This window comes from Salmo trutta, chromosome 27 (genome assembly GCF_901001165.1).
Source record: "Salmo trutta chromosome 27, fSalTru1.1, whole genome shotgun sequence".
Classification (NCBI taxonomy): domain Eukaryota; kingdom Metazoa; phylum Chordata; class Actinopteri; order Salmoniformes; family Salmonidae; genus Salmo; species Salmo trutta.
Genome location: NC_042983.1, coordinates 14,021,348 through 14,048,779, shown reverse-complemented (window position 1 = coordinate 14,048,779; position 27,432 = coordinate 14,021,348). Strand labels below are relative to the sequence as shown.

Below are 27,432 nucleotides of genomic sequence, written 5' to 3'. Positions count from 1 at the left end.
AGTTGTGAATCTGATGCAGCCGAAGAGCTGCTTCCCTTACCCGGGAAAGCACCGAACAACCGACAGGGACGTTGGACCATCGAAGAGGCGCAAATATGATGAGAACTACATTTATTTGGGGTTCACTTCTATTGGGAGTAGTGCCTTTCCACAGGCACAGTGTGTTGTATGTGCAAAAGTACTGTCTCACAACTCGATGAAACCTTCACTCTTGCGCAGACATTTAGAAACAAAACATGCCAATTTGAAAAATAAGCCACGGGAGTTTTTTGAGCGAGAATTAAGACGACTTTCAAGTAGTAAGACATGTATAAAAGCAACCGATACCATTAATAAGAAGGGGCTAGAAGCATCTTATATGGTGAGCTACCAAGTGGCTAGGACAGGCAAGCCCCATACTATTGTGGAGGACTTAATTCTTCCTGCTGTTGGGTGCTCAATTATGCAGGTACTTTCCCCAAATGGATGACACAAACAACTGGATTCGTTATCCCTTTCATGCCCTGCCTCCAGTCCACTTACCGATATCTGAACAAACGAGCCTCATCGAAATTGCAACAAGCGGTTCTATGAAAATGTAATTTCATCAGAAGCCACTGCCAGATTTCTGGATTGGGCTCTGCTCAGAGTACCCTACCTTGGCAAATTGCGCTGTTAAGACACTGATGCCCTTTTCAACCATGTACCTATGTGAGAGTGGATTCTCGGCCCTCGCTAGCATGAAAACTAAATACAGGCACATACTGTGTGTGGAAAATGATTTAAGACAGACTCTCCAATCCAACCCAAAATTGCAGAGTTATGTGCATCCTTTCAAGCACACCCTTCTCATTAATCTGTGGTGAGTTATTCACAATTTTCGATTAACAAATAAGGTTTTATATGTACGATGGTTAAATAAAGAGCAAAATTATTGATTATTATTATATTATGATTTGTGCCCTGGTCCTATAAGAGATCTTTGTCACTTCCTACGAGCCAGGTTGTGACAAAAACTCACACTCATTCTTATGTTTAATAAATGTATTGTATAGTGTGTGTGTGGCAGGCTTACAATGATGGCAAAAAACAACATTTGAGAGTGCACTGACCCTAGTGCTAGAGGGGTACGCAGCTGGAGGTTGAATGTTTGAAGGGGTAAGTATTGCGTTGTCATGGTGACTTACACAAGCATGGTGCGTAGTTTGAGGAAGTCGTTGTGCTCGGGGTTCTCCACCTCTACGACCCCCCAGGGGTACAGACGACCTCTGATCTTCTTTCCTTTCACCTCAATCAGCTGGTTTGAACCAATCACAGAAAATGGAATGCTCGCCTGAGAGAGGGAGACAGAGGGGGAGGAGTAGAGAGACATGGATGCAAGGGTATGGAAGACAAGGGGATAGAAAGAGGAGACAGAGTGGGAGGAATGTGAAAACAGAGGGATGCAGAAATAGAGGGGTCAGGGAAGGAGAGATAGGTGGAGAAGAGAATAGGAGAATGATGGTTATTGAAGATGAGTGGAACCTACTAGAGCAGGGGTGTCCAACTCATTCCATGGAGGGCCTAGTGTCTGCTACTTTTAGATTTTTCCTTTCAATTAAGACCTCGACAACCAGGTGAGGGGAGTTCTTTGCTAATCAGTGACCTTAATTCATCAATCAAGTACAAGAGAGGAGCAAAACCCCACAGACACTCGGCACTCCATGGAATGAGTTTGACACGTGTACGTACTAGAATAAGGAAAAATGACAGGATCGTTCACGTTTGACAAAAAGCCCATTCAAAAGATCAATGGGTCAGTTTCAATAGTATGATTCTCACCCATTCTAAAACCCAGTGGTTAAGAGAAAAATGACATAACCGTGGTTCTATGTCACTCCCAGTCCCATTCAGTAATGGTGTTTCTCCCTGAGTTTCTTTCTCTTAGTTGGTGTTAGTTTTTTACGTCCCAAATAGTGCAGTACTTTGTTTTGACTAGAGCCCTTAACTCTGGTCAAAAGTAGTTAATTATATAGGGACTAGTGTGCCATTTGGGACGCAAACTTTCTGTGTGTGTCGTACCTTCAGTATTCGTGTCTGCTCCTTGAACTCCTCATCCTCATCTGAGTCAGCATCTGGCAGTTGGTAGATCCTGATGCCATGCTCTGCAATCTCATCCAGGATCTGCCAATACAGCAACACACAGGATCAATACAGAGTCTCAACCCCGCCGTGACCTTCTGACCTCTCACACTTCCTCAGGTCAATCCTCATCCGCTTCCCAGAGGAATAAGTTGTCCCTAGGCGTTGATCTAAGGTCAGTGTTGCAATCTGTGCCTAAGGGCAACCTGTACCCGGAGGCCGGAGCCACCCCCCAGCCCAGCAGCAATCCCTCTCATCTGAACCAGGCCGCTTTGGATGGATGTCATGTTGGGCTGAGAGACAATCAATCCCACAGTAGGACAAGAACATGCTCCCTCTGCAACATAATGAAACTGTCACTGCTGTCTGTTAGTCAGGCCTCTCCTCCCTCTGTGTCACTGTTTCAGACATGGCCCAGCCTCCATGACAGGAGTGGGATTCTGGACACGCCATTTCTCTCTCCCTCTTATTACTTCTAGTTTTCCCCACTTACCCCGGGGGAGCAGGGGGGGGGTGTCTAACAGTCATAAAAAAAGTTCTCCCCCCTCCTTTCTTCAACCCCCGGCGGTGAAGCAACAACACAAAGGCCTTTCTTCACCAGTATCTAGGGGACAGATGGAAATATTTATTATTTTATAAATCAAAAGGTGTATTCTCTGTTTTCTCAAGAGCAAAATTGAATTAACAATGCACGAGTGTTGCATAAAGTGTTGTTTTCCTGACATTTTTGGGGACTTTCATGTAATCTATAAAGGACAGTATGGAGAGAGGCAGGAGTCCAGGATGTGAGAGCACATTTTTCCTATAGAGCAGGCCACTGTTCCAGCTCCTGTTATGGCTGTGGGTTGTTTTCTCAGCGTGCTCAGAGCAGAGTGTGTGTGATAGGGTCTGTGTGGGGAGTGGAGGGTATTGTTAAGGACCACATCTGAAAGCAAACAGACTTACAGGACCCGGAGGAGAGCGTGGCACAGGACCAGACCTTCTCCCCATCGCACACACATGCAAGTTCCCACACAGAACGGACAAGTATCAGTTTGGTGGGATAGGACTGGGAGTTTTGAGGAACATGACACAGAGGGGCAAAAAAAAAGATTAGACACAACAGCAGGAAAAAAGTAACAAACAAAACTTGTTATGTAAATCCACAGCTATGAGGAAAATGAAGAAACATGCAGAAAAACATGTTTTTGAATGTATCAGAGATGGGAGGGATACAGAAGTAGCCTCCTGCAAAACCACAGATACGACAAACAATACACTCAACAACTAACTATCATAACACAAGGATGAGAAGTGATATCAGTGGGAGATTTACGAGAGGGCTGGAGTTAGGAATTCACCTAAAAACAGAATGTTAAGTCATGGAATTCAACCACTCAACAGGTGTTTGGATATGTTTCCCAACCTGCTTAACTTAATAACTATTTACCTGGAATTTACACTACCATCTATTTACAGCAGCCTGACTTAACCAACCACAACTGTAAACACTAGCTTCAGCAGTGATGAGGTGTTCATACCACTGCCTGGTCTAAATATGTCTAAATTAGACAAATATAGCACACACAACCGATGCCATGTCAATTCTAGTTTTTATCCTATTTATATATCTTAACACTTTAAAGCAGGGATCATCAACTAGATTCAGTCGCAGGCCGATTTTATCTTGAGCAGATTGTCAGGGGTCCGGAACATAATTACAAGTCATTTGTAGACGCAAAATGACTGCAAGAAGCCCAAACAGAAATAACAGTTGACTAAAACATTACAATTTCAAACCTTACTTACATTTGTATACGATCACATAAACTGAGTGTACAAAACATTAGGAACACCTGATCTTTCCATGAGATAGACTGACCAGGCGAATCCAGATGAATGCTATGATCCCTTATTGATGTCACCTGTTAAATCCACTTTAAATCACTATAGATGAAGATGAGACAGGTTAAATAAGGATTTTTAAGCCTTGAGACAGTTGAGCTATGGATTGTGTATGTGTGCCATTCAGAGGGTGAATGGGCAAGACAAAACATTTAAGTGCCTTTGAATGGGGTGTGGTGGTATGTGCCAGGCGCACTGGTTTGAGTGTGTCAAGAACTGCAACGCTGCTGGGATTTTCATGCTCAACAGTTTCCGGTATAGTTTCCGGTGTATCAAGAATGGTCCACCACCCAAAGGACATCCAGCCAACTTGACAACTGTGGGAAGCATTGGAGTCAACATAGGCCAGCATCCCTTTGGAATGCTTTCAACCATGCCCTGACAAATTGAGGCAGTTCTGAGGGCAAAAGGGGGTGCAACTCAATATTAGGAAGGTGTTCCTCATGTTTTGTCTATCTCTCTCTATTATGTGTGGGAATACTTTGGAACAGATTTCCTCAAATAAAATCACTTGGAGCTGATTTGCTGGTGTTTTTACAGTCTTTCATGTCCAACAATAAAAAATAAATATATGTAACAGTGCCTTCAAAAGCATTCATACCCCTTGACTTATTCCACATTTTGTTGTGTTACAGCATGAATTCAAAATTGATTCAATATTTTCTCATCCATCTACACACAGTACCCCATAATGACAAAGTGAAAACATATTTTTTAGACATTTTAGCAAATATATTGAAAATGAAATACAAAAATATCTCATTTACGTAAGAATTCACACCCCTGAGTCAATTCTTGTAGAATCACATTTGGCAGCGGTTACAGCTGTGAATCTTTCTGGGTAAGTCTCTAAGAGTTTTGCACACCTGGATTGTACATTATTATTTTAAAAAATGTTCCAAGCTCTGTCAAGTTGGTTGTTGATCATTGCTAGTCAGCCATTTTCAAGTCTTGCCATAGATTTTCAAGCCGATATAAGTCAAAACTGTAATTAGGCCACTCAGAAACAATCAATGTCATCTTGGTAACAACTCCAGTGTATATCTGGCCTTTTGTTTTAGGTTATTGTCCTGCTGAAAGGTGAATTTGAAAGCAGACTGAACCAGGTTTTCCTCTAGGATCTTACCTGTGGTTAGCTCCATTTCCATTTATTTTTATCCCAATAAACTCCCTAGTCCTTGCCAATGACACGCATACACATAACATGATGCAGCCACCACCATGCTTGAAAACATGAAGAGTGGTACTCAGTGACACATTGTGTTGGATTTGCCCCAAATGTAACGCTTTGTATTCAGGACATAAAGTACATTTCTTTGCCACATTTCTTGCAGTTTTACTTATTACTTATTTACTTTACTTAGAGAATTATTGCAAACAGGATGCATGTTTTGGAATATTTGTATTCTGTACAGCCTTCCTTCTTTTCATTTAGGCTAGTATTGTGGTGTAACTACAATATTGCTGATCGATCAGTTTTCTCCCATCACAGCCATTAAACTCTAACAGTTTTAAGGTCACCATTGGCGTAATGGTGAAATCCCTGAGCGGTTTCCTTGCTCTCCGGCAACTGAGTTAGGAAGGACGCCTGTATCTTTGTAGTGACTGGGTGTATTGATACACCATGCTCAACGGGATATTCAATGTCTGCTTTTTTTTGCAAAGAATTGGAAAACCTTCCTGGTCTTTGTGGTTGAATCTGTGTTTGAAATTCATTGCTTGTCTGAGGGACCTTACAGATAATTGTATGCGTGGGGTACAGATAGTGATAAAAAAAAGAATGTTAAACACTATTATTGCACACAGTCAGTCCATGCAACTTATTATGTGACTTCTTTAGCAAATTTGTACTCCTGAACTTATTATGGCTTGCCATAACAGGATTGAATACTTCTTTACTAAAGACATTTCAGCTTTTCATTTTTAATGAATTTATAAAATTCCTAAAAACATATTTCCACTTTGACATCATGGGATATTGTGTGTAGGCCAGTGACACAAAATCTTGACCATGCTCTTACACCAGCCTCTCTCCTTACTGTCTAGCTAGCCTGCTGATTACAGTTCTGTGCTGTAATTGGAAAGAGAGAAAGGGAATACGGGGTCAATTTTTTGACCCTCCGCCTCGCTCTCTTAGTCTATCTCTCTCTGCCTCTCCTTCTATCTGCCTCTCTCTCTCTGCCTCTCCTTCTATCTGCCTCTCTCTCTCTGCCTCTCCTTCTATCTGCCTCTCTCTCTCTCTGCCTCTCCTTCTATCTGCCTCTCTCTCTCTGCCTCTCTCTCTCTGCCTCTCTCTCTCTGCCTCTCTCTCTCTGCCTCTCTCTCTCTCTCTCGCTGTGTTTGAGTTGGCAGGTCAGGTCTCTGGTAACAATGGCACAAAGGGCTCTTCCTCAGTATTAATTAGAAAAGTGTGAGCCTCTGATTTGAAGGCTTAATTTGTTTTGATACGTGTTATCTAATGACTGTGTGTTAGTGAAGGCTAGTGGAGGCGGAGGAGATGGAAAAATTCCCCTTGGGGGTAATAAACGATAAGGGTGGGGAGAGACATTCTTACTTTATGGGGTATTATGGAGGCAGTGGATATGAGAAGTTTAAAAACAATGCTTGTGTCCCAAATGGCATCCTATTCCCTATATAGTGCACTACTTCTGACCAGAGCCCTATATGCAATATGCAACAATACAATACAAAATACTTTAGTTCCTTTAGCATCACGTCCAATATAGCAGTCTTCTATATTTAATATAGGGACAGAGGGAACATTGAGTCATTTAGGTCAAGTAAGCCTCCAACCACACTAACAGAAGCAATACGCCTGTTTCTCACTACAAACCCCTTATTACAAGGGGTTACACCAGCGAATAACACAATGCAATAATATTTTCATATGGTTTACTCATAAACATAACCTCAAAGTAAACCCAGTATGAAAACACCCACAACGGAGTATGACTATCATAGACACAAACCAGTTGAAAAACAGCCACAAACACACAGCTGGGTTAAGTGTTACTCCAACACATTACACCTAGCTACAGCACGAGTACAAATGGCCACAGACCATAAGTGTTTGTTGCTAAACAGTCCCAAACTCTGTGGCAGTTACCATTATGGCACCCTATTCCCTATGGGCTCTGGTCAAAAGTAGTGCACTATAAAGGGCATAGGGTACCATTTGGGAGTTATCCTGTGTAATCAGTTACAGACCACAGCCCCTGTCTGTCCACCTGGCACTGCTCCTGGTCTGACTCAGCAGAAACAGCCTGTTCAGGTCTGTCATTGTGGACTGTTTGTCCCCACTAAACAACTAGTCCACCAGGGAACAATACTTGGAAGTGAAAATATACACTGAAGCAAAGTCTAATGAAATCAACAATGCAAAGCGAAAAGCTCAATGAGAAAAACAATCGAATGGCATGTTATCGACCCGGGGCGAGGAGGGCAAGGCATTGGGAGCCCAGAGAGCTCACCAAGTCTATGCTGGGAAAACCTTGATATAAGCTTTATGTAACATTACAGACCAAAGCCTCTGGAGCCACTGTAAAAAAGCTATCCAATACACAACGAAGTTGACAACAACATAATAATAACATATTAGAACAGATTAATAATAACAACAAATGGATTATTGTTTTGTTTTACCACTGACTGGGCTCACACACATGCTCTTACTGACTGGGCTCACACACATTACACATCTAACGTGGGAGTCAGTGGGTGGACAAAACGCTGACTCCTTGTTAGATTCCACTAGGTCCCTCACTCAAAAACAACTTTCATTCAAAACTGAATTTGTTAACTTAATATCCAAAATGATTTAGTCTTTCCAGTAAATGTCTTGAGACTAACACTCCTGCTGCCCCCATGGAGTCAGCGGGTGTGACAGAGCCCCAACAATACTCACCCTGAGGGGAGCAGACTGAGGGTGTTAGACCCCAACGCCACTCCCTACACACACACACACACACACACACACACACACACACACACACACACACACACACACACACACACCTCTCTCTCTGCAGCCTCAGCTCTTGGGCTGAAATAATCTGGCGTCAGATGGACAGCAGGAGAGAGTGTGTGTGTGTGTGTGTGTGTGGAGAGGAGTGGTGGAGCGAGATGGCCAGGGAGAGGGTGCCCCACCCTTTCAACATTACACAACTAGCCTCTCTGACTCCATGTCCCGGCTTCATCTATAGCCCCCATGGACCCTTACCCCTGGGCCTAGGAAGCTCCAGCTAATCCTGTAGGAATCATAGACTCAGACATAAGGCTCTGGTCAAAAGTATTGCACTATATAGGGAATAGGGTGCCATCTGGGACGCATCCTCATACAGACATCCTGATGCCTGCACCATACTCTAGCTGCCCAGACAGTAATGTACTGTAGCATACAGGTGTACAGGTGCCCAGGCTAACAGAGCTCCTCACAGCTCTGCCTTGGAAAACAAAGTAGCTTTCTTATTTCTTTCAGATTAGAAATAGAAGAGGTGAAGCAACGAGTGACTCGTTCTGAAAGAGCACTTAAACAAAGACATCAAATCGGCATTCCTGACCTAGTCAGTGGACCATTAGAGCAGAGGTCCTTCCTGTAATTACTGTACCAGGCAGACTGGACAGGCCCTGGTGGGTCTGCCCAGCCAGGGGGCATGGGAGTGGAGGGGTGGGGGGCAGACAGTTACCAAGGTAACTGGTGGGATTAACGCTTAATATAAAAAAAGCAACGGAATGAAAGTACACCGCCTTCCCCCCTTCTCGACTGATCCACAGACCACCCACCTCAACCTATGATCACAGAGAGTGAAGGAGAGTACAATACACACAGTATTAATTAAGCCATGTAGTAATGTACTGTATATATGCTATAATCACCAAGGAACATGTCAGTTTAAGAGTTTGAAAGGAGCTAATGAAAATACCTCTGTCTGGTTCTGGTTGTTACTGTGCAGTTTCACAGTTTCAAAAGAGGTTGAACATAAATGTTTTCAAATCAAAGAAGAAACTATTAAACTAATATCATTACTTGTATTATTAGTCTCTTAAACTAATAAATAGATGATATGTCTTTCTTTAGAAGGGGTGTTGGACAGGCCACTTCAGACGGTGACCGTAAGATGTTACAAATGCAAGGAAACTGGCTGTTATTTCACCAAAACACTGTTTCGGGCCAAGAAACACATCAACGAACTGGTACCCACTTTAAGCCCAAAAGCAAATTGTGTCCCATGGTTAACAACTCCTCGATTAATACCTATTGTAGGTTAGTCGAACAAGAAGCCATGTCAGTGTATAAGAGACAAACAAACCACATTCAGAAAAATCTCACTAGAACAGAAGAACAGGCACTTAATGAATTAATGAAAGATTCATATTTGGTTATTAAACCTGCAGACAAGGGGGGTGCTGTGGTTGTTTTAGACTATGAAAAATATAAAGAAGAAATTCAGAGACAACTCAGTAATGAACGTTTCTATAGAAAACTAAGTGTTGATCCCACACAGGTGTTCCAAAGGGATATATGCTCTAATCTGGAGCCCTATTAAACCACCTTATCTCAAAACCTGAATATCAATATCTTTGCTGTAAATGTGCCATACGTCCATGCCTGTATATTTTACTGAAATTACACAAACCTAAAACACAACAAGGCAATTATCCAGGCAGACCAGTGGTTGCAGGAATAGGCTCAATGCTGGAGCCATTGTCGAACTTTGTAGACTCTTATATTAAAACTCATGTGCAAGCATTTCCATCTTATGTAAAAGACTCTATAGACTTCATAAACAAGATCTCACTAATAACGGGTTTAACAGAAGACTGTATTCTGGTCACATTAGATGTCGAGAGTCTATATACCAGCATTCCCCATGTGTGGCTGGCAGCACTAGCTCACTATTTGGGAGACAGAGATACTAATGAATATCCACCAACAAACTTTATTCTAGAGCTGGCAGAATATGTTTTGAAGTATAACTATTTTAGGTTTGATGATGAATACTACCTCCAAACGAATGGAACATCGATGGGCTCCACATTCGCTCTGAGCTATGCTAACCTTTATGTGGGTCTATTTGAAGAACGTTTTGTCAATAATGAAAACGAAAACCCATTTTTGAATAAAATCCTGAAGTGGTATCGATATATTGACGACATTTTATGCATATGGGAAGGAACTGAACAAGAGCTGTCAGATTTTATGGCACTACTCAATGACATTGACCCCAATCTCAAATTCACTATTGAAAGTGACACTCAAAGTGTTCATTACCTCGATATGTGGATTGAGAAATCAAATGGAACCCTGTTTACAACTCTATATAGAAAAGAAACGGACAGAAATACTCTATTACAGGGGGACAGCTTCCACCCTGAGACATTAAAAAGAGGACTTCCTAGAAGCCAGTTTTTCAGACTGCGCCGTATATGCCACTCCACAGATGATTATCTAGAAAAAGCAGCAGAGATGCGCATTAGGTTTCTAAGAAGAGGCTATTCGCAACAATGTGTGGATGAAGCTCTTAATTTGGCATTGGGAAAAACACGAGATGAATTGTTACAAAAAAGACCCGCTAAAGCAAAAGAACACTCCATAATGTTCACAAGCACGTGTACTTTGAATTCGCGAAAAGTGGGAGGTGTGGTCAAGAAACACTGGCATATTTTATCATCGGACCCAGTTTTGCCGGCTGAATTTAAAAATCCACCATTTATTGTGTATAGGAGAGGTCGCAATTTACGCGATAAATTGGTTCATGCCAACTGCCAGTCACGAAAGAAAATCAGACAGGCTCTTTTACGCCCTCTACCAAATGGTAGCTATAAATGCAGAGGATGCGCACAGTGCAACAATATGATGAAGTGTGAATATTTCTGCCACTCCCACACAGGAAAACGGTTTCAAATAAATGATATCATTACGTGTTCCACCACCCATGTTATTTACATGATTAAATGTCCATGTGGGCTCTGCTATGTCGGTAAGACCTCCCGCTCTCTCAAACAGAGAATTAGTGAACATAAAAGTTCAATCAGGCGAAACGACAGGGATTATCCAGTCGCAGTACATTTTAATGACTTAAAACATGACATTTCTACCTTTAGATTTTGTGGCATAGAGAAAGTCAAGTTATCAGACAGGAGAGGTGATATTAATTATACTCTGAGCAAAAGAGAATGTTTTGGGATTTTCACCCCCCAGACATTATTTCCCAAAGGACTTAATGATGAAATGCCTATGTATGTTATGTTGTGAATTTGAACATGAATTATGTGCCTATTTAAGATTACTCTGATGTTTTTTGTATGATATAGCCAATGATTAATGAAAACTTGCTATGTCCTCATTGGGGTTTTATGGACGTGTTCAATGCGTGTTATTTATACACTTCTGTAGTGTTTGTGAAATGCATATTGTTATATTTGGTAGCACTTATTTATTTTTCCTTTGCCTCCAACCCCTTTCCATGCGTGGAACGGATGTGGGTGGGGCTAGGTCTACATAGAGGTGCAGTTTTCAGAAAATTCACAAAAGCTCTGACGAAGGCCGTTAGGCCGATACGTAAGCTTATTAAATATCAGTGATACTATCAAGAGCAGTGTGCGGTTTCCTTTTTCCTTCATCCTGTTATCTCACTGTAAAAGGCATGTTCCTAATCCACTCCTGAAGAGGTATTTGTGTGTTGAAGTCATTTTCTCTCCACGGAGGGAAACTTATATTTATTGTTTTAAATTCTGCAGAAGCGCAGGCATGCCCTGGCACAATTACTGCCACAGGGCAGAAAAATAAATACACCTGCGTCCTAGGGAGGAAAGGGACTGGGCAACGACCACACAGACACAGACATACACAGCAGAGAGGGCTGAGTAAGGATGAGGTCATCATCACTGTTCACCGAGTATTTGTGTTGGAAAATACCCATTAGAAGCTTAGAGGATTAAAGAGAAACAGTGCAGGACTTGAGGAGGCAATACAAGGTCTTTGGCTAACTCCACCACTGAATGCTACTATCCAGATCATTGAGGCTAATGCTAGGCTAAGCCAACTACAGTGTATGTGTAGGACTGACTGGCTAGCTATACCTTAGCAGCTCGCTGACTAGCTAACTGTACTCCACTGTAACTGTATGAGCCTGGAGAATGAGGTACATTTCTATGTTAATCTACCAGCATAGGTGCCTGATCAATGGAGCAAACGGAGCAGCTGCACCCCCACTTTCTTACCAGAAAATGATCATGATCGATTGAGCAATTTGTGATTAGTAATGTTTTGAGCTACTCTGTATTACACCGGTACTAGATAGGTACACCCATCTAATACCGAATCAGACCCCCTATTTTCTTCCACAACTGCCTGAATTCTTCAGGGCATTTTACAAGGTGTCGGAAATGTTCCACAAGGATGTTGGTCCATGCTGACGCGATGGCATCACGTAGCTGCTGCAGATTGGAAGGCGGTACATTCATGCTGCGAACAGTCCCTTCCATCTCATCCCAAAGATGCTCTATTGGGTTGAGGTCTGGGGGCTGCACATGTTCCAGGCGATGTTCTTCTACTCCTCAACTGTCCAGTGTTGGTGATCGCGTGCCCCCTGGAACTGCTTCTTCTTGTTCCTAGCTGATAGCAGTGGAACCCGGTGTGGTCGTCTGCTGCAATAGCCATCCGTGACAAGAATGGACAAGTTGTGCGTTCCAAGATGCCGTTCTGCACATCACGGTTGTAAAACTTGTATGTTTATTGTGCTATAGCGTGATATAAACATAATTCAATATAATTACAATGCAAGAACCCAAATGTCGCACCTGGGTATAGCTACATATCAGTATCATCATCTAAATAAATAACCATAGAAATAGAATGTAGGCACTTGGTAGCCTATTACTTTTCCTGGTTGTAAATGGAACTGTACGTACATGTTTATGGTAGGCCGGGATTACTTAATTGAATACTTGGGTGAGTCAAATTTGATCCACAGAAGTGCCATATTGCAACGTGTTGCTGAACTCATAAGCTGCGTGATTTCCCATGTTTGAAGCGGGCCTATAGGCCTGTTTAGATGGTATGGCGTACAGTATATATATATGAGATGAATAATGTAGGTTATGTAAACATTATCTAATATAAATAATATAAAGTGGCAAGTGATAAATTGATTACATCAATTTTCCCATTATTAAAGTGGCTTGAGTTGAGTCAGTATGTTGGCAGCAGCCACTCAATGTTAGCGATGGCTGTTTAACAGTCTGATGGCCTTGAGATATAAGCTGTTTTTCAGTCTCTCGGTTCCAGCTTTGATGCACCTGTACTGACCTCGCCTTCTGGATGTTAGCGGGGTGAACAGGCAGTGGCTCGGGTGGTTGCTGTCCTTGATGATCTTTTTGGCCTTCCTGTGACATCGGGTGGTGTAGGTGTCCTGGAGGGTAGTTTGCCCCCGGTGATGCGTTGTGCAGACCTCACTACCCTCAACAGAGCCTTACGGTTATGGCCGGAGCAGTTGCCGTACCAGGCAGTGATACAGCCCGACAGGATGCTCTCGATTGTGCATCTGTAAAAGTTTGTGAGTGTTTTTGGTGACAAGCCGAATTTCTTCAGCTTCTGAGGTTGAAGAGGCGCTGCTGCGCCTTCTTCACCATGCTGTCTGTGTGGGTGGACCATTTCAGTTTGTCCGTGATGTGTACGCCGAGGAACTTACAATTCTCCACCCTCTCCACTACTGTCCCGTCAATGTAGATAGGGGGCTGCTCCCTCTGCTGTTTCCTGAAGTCCACGATCATCTCCTTTTGTTTTGTTGATGTTGAGTGTGAGGTTATTTTCCTGACACCACACTCCGAGGGCCCTCACCTCCTCCCTGTAGGCCGTCTCGTCGTTGTTGGTAATCAAGCCTACCACTGTAGTGTCGTCTGCAAACTTGATGATTGAGTTGGATGCGTGCATGGCCACGCAGTCGTGGGTGAACAGGGAGTACAGAAGAGGGCTGAGAACGCACCCTTGTGGGGCCCCAGTGTTGAGGATCAGCAGGGTGAAGATGTTGTTTCCTACCCTCACCACCTGGGGGCGGCCCGTCAGGAAGTCCAGGACCCAGTTGCACAGGGCAGGGTCGAGACCCAGGGTCTCGAGCTTAATGACGAGTTTGGAGGGTACTATGGTGTTAAATGCTGAGCTGTAATCGATGAACAGCATTCTTACATAGGTATTCCTCTTGTCCAGATGGGTTAGGGCAGTGTGCAGTGTGATGGCGATTACGTCGTCTGTGGACCTATTGGGTCGGTAAGCAAATTGGAGTGGGTCTAGGGTGTCAGGAAGGGTGGAGGTGATATGGTCCATGACTAGTCTCTCAAAGCACTTCATGATGACGGAAGTCTGCTTGGCTTGGTAAGTAATATCCATCAAATAAGCCATTTCTACCATCTTTGGATTAAATATGTATGCTGTTAATCTTAAACATTTTCATGGTGACAGCACTTCAAACAACGGCGCCAAGAAAAGTTAAGACCCCCCCAGGATCCCTGTGGAGCTGTAGTCGAGCTAGTTCACACAGTAGCAGCAGTGCTGAGAGGACTGAGGATTCATGGGGGAGTCGACAGGAGCGAGACAATGACGGGAAAGCTGTGACAGCACCACAGGCCGTGGCCTGGGTGAAATATGGCAGCTGCATGGCCAAACTGCCTTCCGTGAGAACAGTGGACGGGGGAGAGAAAAGGGGAGAGGGCTGAACAATTGGTTGTCCCCTGGCTCGTTGCAAGAATAGAACTCCTCCTGAGCTCTCTAGCCCTCTCTGACCTCTTCCTCCCTTCAAACTACAGAGGCCATGTACTGTCTCAGAATACTAAACTACTAGTAGCAGTTGCAGTCAAATACCCAACTCAAGTGCTACTATACAGATACAGCAGGTTAGTGAGTACATTCAGTACAGTGTACTAGCACTACATGCCATCCCTCATCAACATAATGTAAAACCCATTGCTGAATCAACATTTGTATTCTCTTTTCATATATCAGTCTAGAAATGCTAAATGTCCATTATAGCTGATGCAGGATATGCCAGAATTCTGTATTCTCATTTTATTTCAGTAGAATTGTCCTAGACAGGATCCAGTCTAAACCAGCTCCTGTATAACATCTGATCAGATAGAGATCAGTAGTGAGGTGGTTTATGAGTAAAAAAACCCAGGTCACAGTAAGTAGCCTTGCATGGGCAGGAGCCTATTTCCTCTTTCTGTAGCATTTTTACAGCCTTTGGTATGACTCATCCAGGGATTGAACTCACAACCTTCCAATCTGAGGTCAGGCACTCTAACCACAAGGCCACTGAGTTGCAGTATCACAGACACAGAGGATAAACTCTCCAATATATCCTGCTCAGGGCTACTTATGAGTTACAGACCACTGCAATCTCAGCCAGGGAAACGTAGGGTTACTTGCTTAACCCCGGTTCTATGAGAATATGAATGAGATATGTCACTTATGGGATATGCCTTAGGGCGGGTCACAAGCTCGAAGAATCCAATCACACAGAGTCTGTTGGAGACAGACAGGTTGAGTGGCGAATGAGGTGAGCTCCTTTCCTCAATAAAGGGAGCCACTCGCCAGCCAACTTGTCATTCTCCAGCATGCGTCTCTTCTTCATGCTCTTGCGAGCAGGAAAAAGCGGTGACACATCTCACTCATATTCTCATAGACCCTATATTTCTAATACTTGTTTCGATGTGTTACTTATGGGATATGGCCAACTCCCGTAACTCAGACATGTTCTCCGAAGCAAGGGTAGCTCCAACAGCATCACCCCTCAGAGGCTCCGATACCGAGGACAATATGCACCAATGAAGGTGCAGTGAGATCCAGTCGGTAAAACCTCAAAAGTATCTGGGGTGGCCCAACATGCTGCCTCGCAAATCTCTTGTTAAGAGATGCCTTTGAACAGTGCCCAAGAGGTAGCCATACCTCTGGTGGAATGAGCCTTCAGGCCCTCTGGGGGCTGTAAACCCCTGCTCTGCTAGGCTACCTGCCACCCTACTTTTTCCACATTTTGTTACCTTACAGCCTTATTATAAAATGTATTATATTTTTCGCTCATAAATCTACACACAATACCCAATAATGACAAAGCAAAAACAGCTTTTTAGAAATGTTTGCTAATGATTTTTTTTTACGGAAATATCTTATTTACATAGGTATTCAGACCCTTTGCTATGAGACTCGAAATTGAGCTCCTGTGCATTCTGTTTCCATTGATCATCCTGTGGTAAATTCAATTGATTAAACATGATTTGGAAAGGCGGGCCTCCCGAGTGGGGCAGCGATCTAAGGCACTGCATCGAAATGCTAGAGGTGTCACTACAGACCCGGGTTTGACCCCGGGCTGTATCACAACCGTCCGTGATCGGGAGTCCCAAAGGGCGGCGCACAACTGACCCAGTGTTGTCCGGGTTAGGGAAGGGTTTGGCCGTGTGGGCTTTACTTGGCTCATCGCGCTCTAGCAACTCCTTGTGGTGGGCCGGGCACCTGCAGGCTGACCTCGTCGTCAGGTGAACGGTGTTTCCTCCGACACATTGGTGTGGCTGGCTTCCGGGTTAAGCGAGCGGGTGTTAAGAAGCGCGGTTTGGTGGGTCATGTATCGGAGGACGCATGACTCGACTTTCACCTCGCGAGCCTGTTGGGGAGCTGCAGTGATGAGACCAGATCAAAATTGGGCAGAAAAAGGGGTAAATATAATGTCCCACAGTTGACAGTGCATGTTAGAGCAAAAACCAAGCCATGAGGTCGAAGGAATTGTCCATATAACTACAAGACAGGATTGTTTTGAGGCACAGATCTGGGGAAGGGAACCAAAACATTTCTGCAGCATTCAAGGTCCCCAAGAACACACTGACCTCCATCATTCTTAAATGGAAGAAGTTAGGAACCGCCAAGGTTCTTCCTAGAGCTGGCCGTCCGGCAAAACTGAGCAATCGAGGAAGAAGGGCCTTGGTCAGGAAGGTGACCAAGACCCGATAGTCACTCTAACAGAGCTCCAGAGTTCCTCTGTGGAGATGAGAGAACCTTCCAGAAATACAACCGTCTCTGCAGCACTCCACCAATCAGGCCTTTATGGTAGAGTGGCCAGATGGAAGCCACTCCTCAGTAAAAGGCACATGACAGCCCACTTGGAGTTTGCCAAAAGGTACCTAAAGGACTCTCAGACGATGAGGAACATGATTCTCTGGTCTGATGAAACCAAGATTGAACTCTTCGGCCTGAATGCCAAGCTTCACGTCTGGAAAGAAACCAGGCACCACTCATCACCTGGCCAGTACCATCCCTACGATGAAACATGGTGGTGGCAGAATCATGCTGTGGAGATGTTTTTCAGCGGCAGGGACTGGGAGACTAGTCAGGATCGAGGGAAAGATGAACTGAACAAAGTAGAGAGAGATCCTTGATGAAAACCTGCTCCAGAATGCTCAGGAACTCAGACTGGGGTTCCAACAGGACAACGACCCTAAGCACACAGCCAAGACAACACATGAGTGGCTTCGGGACAAGTCTCTGAATGTCCTTGAGTGGCAGCCAGAGCCTGGACTTGAACCCGATCGAACATCTCTGGAGAGACCTGAAAATAGCTGTGTAGCAACGCTCTCCATCCAACCTGACAGAGCTTGAAAGGATCTGCAGAGAAGAATGGGAGAAACTCCCAAAATACAGGTGTTGTAATGAGATCCTGTGTGTAGCTGGTGAAGAGAGTCAGGCGCAGGACAGCAGATATGAGTAATCAATGTACTTTACTCAAAACACAAAATCAAATGCAAAAAATATGTGAGCACACAAATACAGACCGTCTTACAATGAACAATTACTCACAAACAAACATGGGGGAACAGAGGGTTAAACAATGAACAAGTAATTGGGGAATTGAAACCAGGTGTGTAAGACAAAGTGGATCGGCGATGGCTAGAAGGCCGGTGACGTCGACCGCCGAACGCCGCCCGAACAAGGAGAGGGACCGACTTCGGTGGAAGTCGTGACAGTACCCCCCCTTGACACGCGGCTCCAGCTGCGCGCCGACACCGACCTCGGGGACGACCCGGAGGACGAGGCGCAGGGCGATCCAGATGGAGACGGTGGAACTCCCGCAGCAACGAAGGGTCCAAGACGTCCTTCACCGGCACCCAGCATCTCTCCTCCGGACCGTACCCCTCCCACTCCACGAGGTACTGAAGGCCCCTCGCCCGATGCCTCGAGTCCAGGATGGCTCAAACAGCATACGTCGGGGCCCCCTCGATGTCCAGAGGGGGCGGAGGAACCTCCCGCACCTCAGACTCCTGGACTGGACCAGCCACCACCGGCCTGAGGAGAGACACATGGAACGAGGGATTAATAAGGTAATCTGGGGGAAGATGTAACCTGTAGCATACCTCGTTCAGTCTCCTCAGGACTTTGAATGGCCCCACAAACCGCGGACCCAGCTTCCGGCAGGGCAGGGGCAGGTTTCGGGTCGAGAGCCAGGCCCCCAGTACGAACACCGGGGCCTCACTGTGGTGGCGGTTGGTGCTCGCCTTCTGCCGCCTCAAGGCCCGTTGCAGGTGCACATGGGCGGCGTCCCAGGTCTCCTCTGAGCGCTTCAACCATTCGTCCACCGCAGGAGCTTCAATCTGGCTCTGATGCCAAGGTGCCAGAACCGGCTGATACCCCAGTACGCACTGGAAGGGAGAGAGGTTAGTGGAGGAGTGGCGGAGTGAGTTTTGGGCCATCTCTGCCCAGGGGATGAATGCCGCCCACTCCCCCGGCCGGTGCTGGCAATAGGACCGCAGAAACCTACCCACATCCTGGTTTACTCTCTCCACCTGCCCGTTACTCTCAGGGTGAAAACCTGAGGCGAGGCTGACCGAGACCCCAGACGTTCCATGAACGCTCTCCAGACCCTGGACATGAACTGGGGACCCCGATCAGAGACTATGTACTTAGGCACCCCGTAGTGCCGGAAGACGTGAGTGGGGAGGCAGACCGTAGGTCTCTGTAGGGAGACCGGGCAAAGGGAGGCAACGGCAGGACTTAGAAAACCGATCCACAACAACCAGGATCGTGGTGTTGCCCTGTGAGGGGGGAAGATCCATCAGGAAGTCCACCAACAGGTGCGACCACGGCCGTTGTGGAATGGTAGGGGTTGTAACTTCCCTCTGGGCAGGTGCCTGGGAGCCTTGCACTGGGCGCACACCGAGCAAGGGGAAACATAAACCCTCACGTCCTTGGCCAAGGTGGACCACCAGTACTTCCCACTAAGGCAACGCACCGTCCGACCGATGCCAGGGTGAGCAGAGGAGGGTGACGTGTGGGCCCAATCGATCAAACGGTCGCGGACAGTAGACGGAACATACAGGCGCCCAGCTGGACACTGGCGAGGAGTGGGCTCTGTGCGTAACGCCCGCTCGATGTCCGCGTCCAGCTCCCACACCACCGGTACCACCAGGCAAGAGGCCGGAAGTATGGGAGTGTGATCCATGGACCGCTCCTCTGTGTCATACATCCGAGACAGTGTGTCTGCCTTAGCTTTCTGGGAACCTGGTCTGTAGGACAGAGTGAAAACAAAACGGGTAAAGAACATGGCCCACCTTGCCTGGCGAGGGTTCAGTCTCCTCGCCGCCCGGATTGTACTCCAGATTGCGGTGGTCAGTCCAGATGAGAAAAGGGTGTTTAGCCCCCTCAAGCCAATGTCTCCACGCCTTCAAAGCCTTGACGACAGCCAACAGCTCCCGGTCCCCCATGTCATAGTTTCGCTGAGCATCCTCGAGAAGAAGGCACAGGGGCGGAGCTTTGGTGGCGTGCCCGAGCGCTGAGTGAGCACGGCTCCTATCCCAGCCTCGGACGCGTCCACCTCCGCTATGAACGCCAAAGAGGGATCCGGATGGGCCAGCACGGGAGCCGAGATAAACAGAGCCCTCAGGTGACCAAAAGCCCTGTCCGCCTCAGCCGACCACTGCAAACGTACCGGGCCCCCCTTCAGCAGTGAGGTAATGGGAGCCGCTACCTGACCAAAACCCCGGATAAACCTCCGGTAATAATTGGCAAACCCTAGAAACCACTGCACCTCCTTTACCGTAGTGGGAGTCGGCCAATTACGCACGGCTGAAATGCGGTCTCTCTCCATCTCCACCCCGGAAGTGGATATGCAGTACCCTAGGAAGGAGACGGACTGCTGGAAGAACAGGCATTTCTCAGATTTGACGTACAGGTCATGCTCCAACAGTCGACCAAGCACCCTGCACACCAGGGACACATGCTCGGCGCGTGCAGCAGAGTATATCAGAATGTCATCAATATACACCACTACACCCTGCCCGTGCAGGTCCCTGAAAATCTCGTCTACAAAAGCTTGGAAGACTGATGGAGCATTCATCAACCCGTACGGCATGACGAGGTTCTCATAATGCCCTGAGATAATACTGAACGCCGTCTTCCACTCGTCTCCCTCCCGGATACGCACCAGGTTGTAAGCGCTCCTGAGATCTAGTTTGGTGAAGAAGCGCGCCCCGTGCATTGACTCAATCGCTGTGGCTATGAGAGGTAGCGGGTAACTGTACCTCACAGTGATCTGGTTTAGGCCTCGATAGTCAATACACGGGCGCAGACCTCCCTCCTTCTTCACAAAAAAGAAACTCGGGGAGGCGGGTGAAGTAGAGGACCGAATGAACCCCTGACGCAGAGATTCGGAGACTAATGTTTAATTGCCGCCGTCTCCGCCTGTGACAGGGGATACACGTGACTCCTGGGAAGTGCGGCGTCTACCAGGAGATTTATCGCACAATCCCCCCGACGATGAGGTGGTTATTGAGTCGCCCTCTTCTTAGAGAAGGCGAGAGCCAAGTCGGAATATTCAGGGGGAATGCGCACGGTGGAGACCTGGTCTGGACTTTCCATCGTAGTAGCACCAACGGAAACCCCTAAACACCTCCCCGAGCACTCTCACGACCACCCCGTGAGAGCCCTCCATTGCCATGAAACAGTGGTGTCATGACAAGCTAACCAGGGTAGGCCTAGCACCACGTGAAATGCAGGAGAGTCAATGAGGAAGAGACTGATTCTCTCCTTGTGGCCCCCCTGCGTCACCATGCCCGGAGAAGCGGTGGCCTCCCTAATCAACCCTGACCCTAATGGTCGACTGTCTAAGGCGTGAACCGGGAAGGGCATAGCCACTGGAACAATGGGAATCCCTAAACTATGGGCGAATTATCTGTCTATAAAATTCCCAGCCGCGCCTGAATCGATGAGCGCCTTATGCTGGGAATGCGGGGAAAACTCAGGAAAAGTAACATACAAAAACATGTGTGCAACTGAGGGCTCTGGGTGAGAATGGTGCCGGCTCACCTGGGGTGACGCCAGAGTCCCCTGCCTGCTGCCTCGACCCCCAGAGGAACCAACCCGGCACCGCTCGCAGTGTGACCTCTGCGGCCACAGATGGTGCACGAGATGGAACCTCCTTCGCTCTCCCTGAGCGCAGCACCTCCCAGCTCCATGGGCATCGGAGCGGTGGTGCTGGGGGATGGAACCGACAGACCCCGCTCTGGACGTCCGCGGGTAGCCAGCAGGTTATCCAGCCGAATGGACAGATCACCAGCTGGTCGAAGGTGAGGGTGGTGTCCCTGCAGGCCAACTCCCGACGGACGTCTTGGTGAAAACTGCAGCGATAGTGGTCGATCAGGCCCCTGTTGTTCCATCCCGCGCCGGCAGCCAGGGTCCGAAAGTCCATCGCGTGCTCCCGGACGCGCTCCTCGACCCCTATACCAGGGGCACCTGCTCCTGCTGACTCCATATACAGGGTGTGAAATTCTGTAAGAGGTGCATGACTGGCTGCAGGGAAGTCAGGCACAGGAGAGCAGAACTGGGTAATAACCGGAGCAGTTTAATATGCAAAACCAACAGCACCCAGAACAACAAAATATGGGTACAAAAGAACCTGTCGCGTGCACAAACACTTTACAACAAACAATTTCACACACAGACATGGGGGGAACAGAGGGTTATATACACGACAAGTAATGAGGGAATGTAAACCAGTTGTGTGGGAAAACAAGACAAAACAAATGGAAAATGAAAGGTGGATTGGCGATGGCTAGAAGACCGGTGACGTCGACCGCCGAACGAGGAGAGGAACCGACTTCGGCGGAAGTCGTGACAGGTGTCAAACTCAATCACCGCACAGGCAATATTGAAAAAACACAACAAATTCACAGGCAGACATAGCCTATATGTTTGCTTTTAGCAAAATACATGCATACAACTGCAACTCAAACTGCCCATTGTTTTATTAAAAAAATATACCACTTTATAATGTCCACTTATAAACGCACATAATGTAGGATGCTGTATATAGCATTTTAACATAAATAAAACAAGAGATAAATCATATTTGTCCAGCCTTTCCTGCTATCCTTGCAGATATAATATTCTGCGACCTAATCAAAAAGTATTTAAAAACTGTCTATAACAAAAACGTAGGTAGGTTCACTAGGTTGTTGTAACAATAACTTTTCAACTTGAAACATGTTTTTCATTGTTCGCGCTGCATGGATCACTGGTGCGGTTGAATGCAGCAATACTGTATGGTGTGCTCAAAATGTCTTGCAGTTGATTAGCCAGCCTAGGCTACTGCTCAAATGTTGCTGTAATAGGCCTACATGTATTCCATTTGTATGGTGTTTTGATGCAGGTTTAGCATCAGGCTGTGTAATTTCATAAAGTAGATGACTCAACTGTTGATTCAATTATACTGGCCCGTGTGTCCTAGTGTCCTTTAGTAGTAATTTATACTTGGGTGTGAATCCTTAATCTAATACATTTTTGATAACCAAGATTACATTTTCTGTGTACATTGGAACCAAACCTTGGCATCGACATTTAGCCTAAAACACTTTGAACTTTCGGTCCGGTAGAAGATTTGGTCAGTGCCATTAAAACCTGTTTGGGATAGGGGTTCCGCTAGCAGAACGTTTCGACAACATCCGGTGAAACTGCAGAGCGCGAAATTCAAAAAAACTTATTACAAATATTTAACTTTCATACATTCACAAGTGCAATACACCAAATTAAAGCCTAACTTCTTGTTAATCTAGCCACCGTGTCAGATTTCAAAAAGGCTTTACGGCGAAAGCAAACCATGCTATTATCTGAGGAAGCACCCCATCAAACAAACACATGACAATCATAATTCAACCCACCAGGCGCGACACAAAACTCAGAAATAACGATATAATTCATGCCTTACCTTTGAAGATCTTCTTCTGTTGGCACTCCAATATGTCCCATAAACATCATAAATGGTCATTTTGTTCGATAAATTCAGTCGTTATATCTCCAAAATGTCAATTTATTTGGCGCGTTTTATTCAGAACAACACCGGTTCCAACTCGCGCAACATGACTACAAAATATCTAATAAGTTACCTGTAATCTTGATCCAAATATTTCAAACAACTTTCCTAATACAACTTTAGGTATTTTTTTACGTAAATAATCTATAAAATTTAAGAAAGGATAAACTGTGTTCAATACAGGACAAAAACAAAGTGGAGCGAGCTTTCAGGTCGTGCACCCCAACCACAACAGTACACTAGACTCGACCCTCGTTCTGAACAGCCATACTTCTTCATTACTCAAAAGAAAAACATCAACCAATTTCTAAAGACTGTTGACATTCAGTGGAAGCGATAGGAACTGCAAGCAAGTGCCTTAGAAATCTAGATCCACATTGAAAACCCATTGAAAACACTGTCACCTCAAAAATAAATCCTGGATGGTTTGTCCTCAGTTCTTTGCCTGCCAAATAAGTTCTGTTATACTCACAGACATAATTTTAACAGTTTTAGAAACTTTAGAGTGTTCTCTATCCAAATATACCATTTATATGCATATCCTAACTTCTGGTCCTGAGTAGCAGGCAGTTTACTTTGGGCACGCTTTTCATCCAAAATTCCGAATGCTGCCCCCTATCCTAAAAACGTTTTAAGGGCAGCTGCAAATGTTTAGTGATGATATGATACAGCGCACTGGCTGACTCGTGGGTGGGTGTGGGTCTGGGAGGAGGGGTGTTTGTGTTTCAATGCACTGCCTTTGGCATAGCACGTTGGCACTAGCAGTGCTTGCTGGGACTTGTAGTGTAGCGCATTACGGGCGGTATAGAATAAGGCCAAAATTAATTGACAACCCAAATCATTGCGTGGTCCAAAAGGTTGTGCAAGAAGCATACAACTTTTAGTTAAAGAGCATTGGAAAGGAATATGTTTTCAGTCACACCACTTTTGTCCATACAGTGAGCGTGTTGAAGGGGCTCTTGCACTCTGGATAGTCTCAATGACTCCGAGGCAAGCCTGTTGAATGAAGATTTATCCAGGCCCAGAGGGCCATGGGTTCCGGGTGAGGGTGTAAAATCTCTCTGTTCGCCTGGGTCAAAAGATCCCTGTGTAACTGTAGTTGCCAGGGATCTTCATAAAGCAGGAGAATGATCTCCGCTAACCACAGCCTGCCTGGCCATCGAGGGGCTACTATGTCTTGTTGAGGGGAATAAATCATAGAGAAGGAAACACGTAGAGTCGTATTGTCTGTCCTGACAAGGATGTGACAATTTCGAATGAAGGGCAAAAAGTGTATCAATGCATGAAACACTGTCAGCAGTTTGAGGTCATTTATATGACAATGGTGGAGATGTGGGGACCACAATCCATTTATTGCTCTTCCCTCGCGAACTGCGCCCCACCCTGTGAGTGACGTATCTGTCATCACCACCTTCTTCAATGACAGTACCCCTAAGGGAGTGCCTGAAACAAAGATCGAGGGGCTCGTCCAGTGACGGAGAGTTGAGAGACACTCCGATTGCGGTGCCGTTGTGGACACAGACGAAGGGCAGCAACCCAAAGTCTCTCATTCTCAGTAGTCCCAGCTGTACTACTGAGATGGCGGACGCCATCAACCCCAGAACTCAGACACACGTTCTGAGAGTGACCTCTTGAACATGGCGAGGCACTGTTGGATACAACGTGACGCAGTCGTCCGATAGTGTAGCCCGATAAGAGAGAAAATCCAGTTTGACACCTAGATATTCTATTCTCTGTGTGGGCACCAAACAGCTCTTTATCCGGATTATCTTGAACCTTAACTCGGTTAGGTGGGTTACAAGGAAAGCCGTGTCTCGTACCACTTGCTCCTGTGAAGCGCGTCCGACAGGTTGACTGAAGTGAACCAGTCACCTTGACGAATAGATTGAGACAGCACGTTGAGCATAAGCATATGGAACGTGAACTTTCTCAGAAAGCTGTTGATGATCCGTAGGTCCAGAATTGGGTGTAACTCAGAGGAAATACATAACTCAGAGAAAATACATATTGCACGTTCCACAAGGCTACATTTTGGGTCCGGTACTGTTCAGTTTATATATGTTACCCCTTGGCAGCGTTATCAGAAAGCACAGCATTTATTTTCACAGCTATGCAGACGATACACAACTTTACATTTCTGTGTCACTAGAGGATTTTAGCTCCACGGATATATTATTAGATTTTGTATCGTATAAATCAAGACAAGATCGAGGTACTTATTGTTAGAGCCAAAGCACAGACAGAGAATCAAGCCGCACATTTTAATTCACGGACAATAAAGATAAAACACCAGGTAAAAAACCTAGGTGCTATTTTAGATTCTGAACTAAATTTCAAATCACACATTAGAAATGTGACCAAAATATATTTTTACCACCTATGGAACATTGTCAAGGTGCTGCTGTTTTTCTCGCAGGCTGATACAGAGAGATTCCTCCATGCTTTTATTACAAGCAGGCTTGACTACTGTAATGCTCTCCTGTCTGCTCTACCAAAGTTGGTCAACTGCAAAACACACAGAATGCTGCAGCACATGTACTGACCAAAACCAGACAGAGAGCACACAGAGAACAAAAGAAAGGAATGGCGAGAGAGAACGAGAGCAAGGTTTGTTCAATGGTTGATATTGCGCAGGGCGGCTTGTCGGCGGAATAGTCTTGACCCATTGCAGGAAACGTATATTGTTCTCTACAAGCTCTTTCCCCCTAATAATACAGAGAGCGTAGGACTGGTAATGAAGGGAGGTCAACACATTTAGCTGACGGATAAACAACGTAAAACGGTGAGAATGTGGCCAGTGAAAAACAAATAAACAAATAAATATCAGGGGGAAACACTCTAGTCATGAATCATTCTACAGCCGAGGGCTTTTTCTGGTACCTTCTTGGCTGCTGCCTCTCTGACCTCAATAGAAAGACTGGTACTCAACTACCCTAGTATGGCAGGGGAGGGGTATTGTACTACCTAGTCTAACAGGGGAGGGGCACCCAACTACCCTAGTCTGGCAGGAGGGCAATTGCATGGAGTGACACAGACTCAGATTTTTCACTCTATATGTCAAACAAATGATTGCAAAGTTAAACAAACTATACATCTCTGCACAAGGACTACTTTTAACAATTTCCACAGAAAATTTTACAAAAACACATTTACTTGAAAAACAGTGCAGATGGAAACTTTGGTAACAGAATGATGGCATAAACAGTACAAACAGTAATTCTGTTACCAAACCTTGCATCTGCACTGTTCTTCAAGTAAATGTGTTTTTGTAAAAAAAATTGTGAAAATTGTTAAGTTACTGTGGAATTGACCAGGGGAGGGGCACCCAACTGCTCTAGTCTGGCAGAGGACTGGTACTCAACTACGGTGCTCGGCAGGGGCCACAGAAGCACGTAGTGTATATGTAATTACTTATCTGATTAAACTGGGAAACAAAATAGTGCAAAGGACAACAAGTAAACCCAAGATGAGTAAATCATCAGATTGTATACTTTCTCTTGTAGATGAACATGCAGTTAGAGTAGAGTTACAGAGAGACTTTAAGCATCACAACATTACCTTGGCCAGAAGATTCAAGACAAAGAGCCAATAACTTTCCGCATCCAGGAGACTGATTGGGAAAAATAATTTATTTTCCATAGAAAAATGTATGTAATTGATGCTTAGCGATGGGTAAGATTGACATGCTACGACTATGGGTACGACCGGAGTTTATATATAAATGCCTGGAATATTTCAATTTTGGAGAATCTCTTATAAAATGTGTTAAAGTTATGTATAGTAACTCTAGGTGTAAAATAGTACATAACGGCTACTTCTCAGATTTAAAGTACCAGTCAAAAGTTTGGACACACCCACTCATTCAAGGGTTTTTCTTAATTTTTACTATTTTCTACATTGTAGAATAATAGTGAAGACATCAAAACTTTGAAATAACAGATATGGAATTATGTAGAAACCAAAAAAGTGTTAAATCAAAATATATTTTATATTTGAGATTCTTCAAAGTTGCTTTGACAGCTTTGCACACTCTTGGATTTCTCTCAACCAGCTTCATGAGGTAGTCACCTGGAATGCATTTCAATTAACAGGTGTGCCTTGTTAAAAG

The 27,432-nt window shown here is 45.3% G+C and overlaps 1 protein-coding gene across 2 annotated transcripts in view; it reads right to left on the bottom strand.

Moving 5' to 3' along the window:
- The window catches only part of LOC115164365 (septin-2), a 50,044-nt gene that overhangs the window by 8,386 nt on the left and 14,226 nt on the right, over positions 1-27,432 (bottom strand). For both annotated transcript variants that reach the window (XR_003869906.1, XM_029716771.1), the window contains exons 8-9: positions 2,041-2,142; positions 1,167-1,312 (exon numbers count right to left, since the gene is read on the bottom strand). Coding sequence is in view for 1 of the 2 variants with exons in the window: in XM_029716771.1 (XP_029572631.1) it covers positions 1,167-1,312; positions 2,041-2,142 (248 nt within the window). In the remaining variant the exon portion in view is untranslated. The remainder of the gene's footprint in view (positions 1-1,166; positions 1,313-2,040; positions 2,143-27,432) is intronic.